The sequence below is a fragment of the Tribolium madens genome, unplaced genomic scaffold (assembly GCF_015345945.1).
Source record: "Tribolium madens isolate multiple individuals breed KSU strain unplaced genomic scaffold, Tmad_KSU_1.1 Scaffold_71;HRSCAF=194;Tcas5.2_LG6, whole genome shotgun sequence".
NCBI lineage: Eukaryota > Metazoa > Arthropoda > Insecta > Coleoptera > Tenebrionidae > Tribolium > Tribolium madens.
This window is the reverse complement of record NW_025401041.1, coordinates 7,180,178-7,185,229: the sequence shown is the minus strand read 5'-3', so window position 1 is coordinate 7,185,229 and position 5,052 is coordinate 7,180,178. Positions and strand designations below refer to the sequence as shown.

At 28.4% G+C, this 5,052-nt stretch overlaps 2 protein-coding genes across 2 annotated transcripts in view; one reads left to right on the top strand and one right to left on the bottom strand.

The window, feature by feature from the left end:
* Nucleotides 1–854: 854 nt before the first annotated feature.
* On the bottom strand, nucleotides 855–1,851 carry LOC123008863 (protein takeout-like). Its single transcript, XM_044404891.1, has 4 exons — nucleotides 1,760–1,851; nucleotides 1,453–1,696; nucleotides 1,270–1,403; nucleotides 855–1,225 (listed from the first exon to the last, which is right to left on the bottom strand). The coding sequence occupies exons 1-4, from the start codon at nucleotides 1,812–1,814 to the stop codon at nucleotides 927–929; spliced, it is 732 nt and encodes a 243-aa protein (XP_044260826.1). The 5' UTR covers nucleotides 1,815–1,851; the 3' UTR covers nucleotides 855–926.
* Nucleotides 1,852–3,952: 2,101 nt separating this feature from the next.
* Nucleotides 3,953–5,052, top strand: part of LOC123008562 (protein takeout-like) — a 1,448-nt gene continuing 348 nt past the window's right edge. Inside the window, exons 1-4 of the mRNA XM_044404420.1 lie at nucleotides 3,953–4,010; nucleotides 4,064–4,307; nucleotides 4,357–4,490; nucleotides 4,542–4,846. Of these exons, the coding sequence (XP_044260355.1) occupies nucleotides 3,953–4,010; nucleotides 4,064–4,307; nucleotides 4,357–4,490; nucleotides 4,542–4,840 (735 nt within the window). The 3' untranslated portion in view covers nucleotides 4,841–4,846. The remainder of the gene's footprint in view (nucleotides 4,011–4,063; nucleotides 4,308–4,356; nucleotides 4,491–4,541; nucleotides 4,847–5,052) is intronic.

The following is a 5,052-nucleotide window of genomic DNA, read 5'->3' as shown; positions in this document are numbered from 1 at the left end:
ACTGAATAAACAAAAAAGTTCTTAAATGATAAAATACGAGTACAGCAGTGTTTCAAATGAAATTTACAAAACTAACTTTATTTTTTACTCCTTTTTTTGAATAGCATTAAAATTAAATAAAATAAAATTTTGTTTCAAAATAAAAAAAATAAATAAAATTACATAATAGTATATTATGTTGTTAGCAAGTAAATGAACAAAATAATCAGGACGCTTTGCAAGTAATGAAATCATAAGAACGCTTATAAACACACGTCAGTATTGGAACTTGTGTTGAAATTTTAGAAAAAGTTTATTAATTAATTAATTAATTTATTTATTTATTGCGAATGAATAGTGCAGTTAGTAGTGGAAAATGTCGAATACTAATGATTTACAATACATAACTATCCAGAAATTGCTGAAACAGCAAAAAATACAAGAAAAAAGCAACATTGGTAAATGTCAATAATGTCAAAAGTGTAAACGCCTAGGCGCAAAAATAAAATTTCTAATCCATGGTTGAAAAGTACAACTTTTACTTGTGACATTTAGTCATAAAAGTAGTCACTTTTGTGACGTTTGATAATAAAAAATTCACACAGTATTTTATATTATAATATATCCAAAATTTGAAGTTTTGTAACAAATACATGCAAAAATTCACTTTTAATTATTTTGTTTTTTTTTAAATTACCTCCTTTATTACTTTAGTTAATGCAAATAATCAATTTTACGCCTTGTATTTTATTCCAGTTTAAGTTTTAATTACAATATCCTTGACTTGATTTTGTACGAAGTCAGTGTCAAGGCTAGTAAAATGGAAAATGTTTTATTCATCAACTCGAAAGGAAGGAAATAGAAAAAGTAAAGAATTTTTGTTAAGGATTTTTATTAAATTTTAATACTACTTACAATGACATAAATATAAAAATTAAGTAAATTCTTTAATCGAAAGCTTCCTCCATTGAAACTTTAGCGAACAAATTATTCAAAATATTCTTAATTACAAGTCCAAAGCCCTCCTCGTAGCCCTTTTGGACATCAGCAAACACCTCCTTGTAATTCTCATTCAACACTTTATTAATATTATCGCCGAGTTGTTTATCACCATTGAAGAGATTTTCAAAGTCGAATGAAACAAAATCGGGGTTGAAAGAAAAAGTAAATGTTTTGAAATTCATAAAAGTCTTTCCCTTCTTTTGGACTTCCTCGAAATTGTACTGACCTCCAAGTTTGATATTTCCTAAGAAAAATGTTAAAAATTGTTAGAAAATTCGAAAAACTTACGCAAAATAATCGTGCTTTTGCCGGTCCCAACAATTGGTAAAAGAAGAACTTTGCCGTTGAGTTCATAATCGCAGAGTTTTTTAATTTCAGGGATAAAAGAACTAGCATCTAAGACTTTTTTCTCAAAATCAAAACTGCAATTTTTCAATTAAAAAAACCAATAAAAATCACTGAAATACGTACCGGAAAGTGTCAAAATGTATTTTATCGATACCGTACAATTTACAGTTTTTAAAATTTTGTTGTACATTAACAACCCCTTCGGATCCAGCCCCAATTTTCAGCTCACTCATTTCCAAAGGGTTCAAATTTGGTAAATGGATTTCAGGGAAAGGTTTAGTAACTTGCACAACTCCATTATTGGCAGCTTCAAGAGCGCATTTATCAAAATCAGGGTCTTTGCGGTTACATTTGTGAAAATTTGAAGCTAAAAAAAAATAAATAAAAACAAAAAATTGAAAAATATTAACAATTTTTCAAAATCACTTACGAAACTTGGCACTTTGGGCCACCGCCACTAAAACCAAAACTATTGCCGTCTTCATTGTAAATAATGAAGTCTGAGGTCGTCTCTAATATTTATACACTAGTGGAGTTTATTATTATTAAAAAAAATGTTGTCAAACAAGTTTTTATCTGAATGGAGATTTTAATTATCATTACCATCTTAATTAAGCATTTCTTATTAGGTGAGTGCACTCCTTGTAAAAATGGCAAATAACCTTCAAAATCAAATATTTACTCTACAAATAATTGTTTGTTGATGCAAATTTGAATAAATGGTAAAAATTTAAAGAAGTAAAAAATTTACAACTGTAATACACAGTAGAAAAAAATTTCAGCCATGGAGCAAAATTCTGTTTTTGTGCTTCAACATTTTTACTTTTTATATTAACACTTTCAGTGTTGTTTCTTACTTGTCTCACTTTCGAAAATCACAACACAAGTTCCTCACGTGATCTTTGTTATGATTTCATTACTTGCAAAATGTTTGATCGGATAATTAACAAAATATGACAAGTTTTGCAGAAACACCCTGTATAACAATGCTTGAAACAGGATACATATTAAAACAATTAATTCTGCACCAGTTTTAATTAAAAAAGTTGTAAATTAACATAAATGCATAATTCTTTACACTTTACCACAAATTAGAAATTAAAATTTCCTAATTGCAAAAAAAACTTGTGTCTGGTTGGTTGTGTAAAATAATAAATCTTCAAAAAATCATTAAGTCACAAAAGAATGCGGAATATATTTTTTATTCGTAGAATATGATGATTTTTTTATTTTTTCCATTTAACAAAATTTAATAAATTTAAAGTTTAAAGCCGTTAACATAACTTTTTTCTATCAAAACTATCGACTTGATTTTAATAATAAAGCACATTTCAAAAATATTTTTAATTAATACAGGAAGTCCCGAAATAAGATACACAACTTTCTGTTTTTTTTTTTTTAATTAAAAATCCAATTTTTGTTACATTTTTGAATTCGTCACTAAATTGTCGAGATAACGCACCCAGATTCTTAGAATTATGTCAATTTAGATGTCAAAATAGCGTCATGGACAGACCCACTGAAAAAATGGTAACTTCAGAACCACAGAAGATAACGTAACCAACTTTTTTTCAGTCGATTCCTCAAGTTTTGACTCATCTTTTGAAATAAAAACGAACTCTGAGTCGATATTCCATCGCCTACTACGATTTTTTGAAAATGACAAATTACAAATGGCAATAATTTAACTTTTTCAAATACAACACCCTATATTTTATTGCATCATTGCATGGCATTTTTTATGAGCTTTTTGTCGATATAAAGTTTGTGGGGTCTATTTTGTAAAATTTCTGAATTTTTTTACCCCTGGGTCACCCTGTATAAAAAGAATTAGAATTTTTTTTGACTCAGTTATAATTTTGATTTTGTTTTAATTTCAGGATCAATTTTTTTGGACCGTCTGTATATAAATCGACCCAACAAATCATAAATTCTGAATAGTTTTGGAGTTATTAAAAAAAGAACTTTTTTTACCGAGAACAATAATCTTTTTGTGATAGATAAAAAATAAAAAAAATCCTTTATATTCCAATACAATACATACATCATACATCATTGCATGGCATTTTTATTGAGCTTTTTGTCGATATAAGGTCTGTGGGGTCTATTTTGTAAAATTTCTGAATTTTTTACCCCTGGGTCACCCTGTATAAAAAGAATTAGAATTTTTTTGTCTCAGTTATAATTTTAATTTTGTTTTAATTTCAGGATCAATTTTTTTGGACCGTCTGTATATAAATCGGCCCAACAAATCATAAATTCTGAATAGTTTTGGAGTTACTAAAAAAAAGAACTTTTTTTACTGAGAACAATAATCATTTAGTGATGATAGATAAAAAATAAAAAATTCTCTCGAGCGGTGCTAAACTTAATATTCCAATACAATTTTTGAAAAATCGCCTAAATATAATTTTTTTACATTTTTCCTAGTATTATTACCCCTTGAAAATTCTATGTAAAGTTTAATGACCTTAATAAATTTTCCTCCGCCCAAAGTAATTAAAAAAAAGATTAGGACGAGTTTTCCACATTTGAGTGCCCCAGTAATCATAATTAGTCTCCCTCATTAAGTCAAAGATGTATAAAAAGGTCTCCAAATTTCCGAGAAATCACAGTAAACACCATGTTGAAGTCCATAACATTTCTTGTATTTCTTGCCGTGGTTCAAAGTGTTAAATTACGTACTTTATAATTTTAACAAAAAAAATAATTTTTCTAATTTTTCTAATTCTAGCCCCAAATTTTCGAAAATGTAACCGAAATCAACCTGATTTAAAACAATGTGTGTTAGAAGCCGCCCAACATGCAGTCCCTCAACTTACCAAACCTTTTCCACACTTAAATATCCCAAATCTTGAACCTTTGTTAATCCCTGAACTCGATATAATCAAAAACGGACAAGGAAAAGTCGCAGTGAATCAATATTACTCAAACTGTCTATTTTACGGTTTCAGTAGTATCAAATTCGACCAATTTGAGTAAGTATCTTGTGAAAAATAATTAATCAAATTAAAAAACTGTTACTAGGTTTGATTTCGACAAGAAAACTCTTGAAGTCAAAGGAGTTTTCCCCGAAATAAAGAAAAATTGTCACTACAAAATGGATGGAAAAATTCTGCTCTTGCCCGTCAAAGGTGAAGGTCCGAGTACAATAGTTTTGAGTAAGTATCTCCAATAAGAAAAACAAATATTTATCCAATTTTTTATTCCAGAAAATGTGAAAACAGTGTGTCGGCTACACTACGAAGAAATTTCAAATAATGGAAAAACCTACTTGAAATTTACCAAAAGTGATTTAGACATCGAACCCGATTTTGTCAACTTCAACTTTGAAAATCTCTTCAATGGTGACAAGGCTTTGGGAGATAATATTAACAAAGTGCTTAATGAAAACTGGCAAGACGTCTACCATGACCTCAAGGATGATCACATTCAAGTCCTCAATAAAATCCTTCTTAATTTGATGAACAACTTCTTCGCTAAAGTGTCAGTTGAGGAGGCTTTCGACTGATTTCTGGTAAATAAATTTACAAAAATATTTGGTGTTTTTTAAAATAGAACAATCGTGAAGAAGGTGCTTGAGTCTCAACGAAATAAAAAAGGTAAAAGTTGCTGGAGAAATTAAGAGATTAAAAAATTATTTTTTAATCTCTTCTTACAAAAAAAATAATCGATTCATGCTCTCGTTTACACGCTAACGTAGAAAAAATTTAAAAAAATATT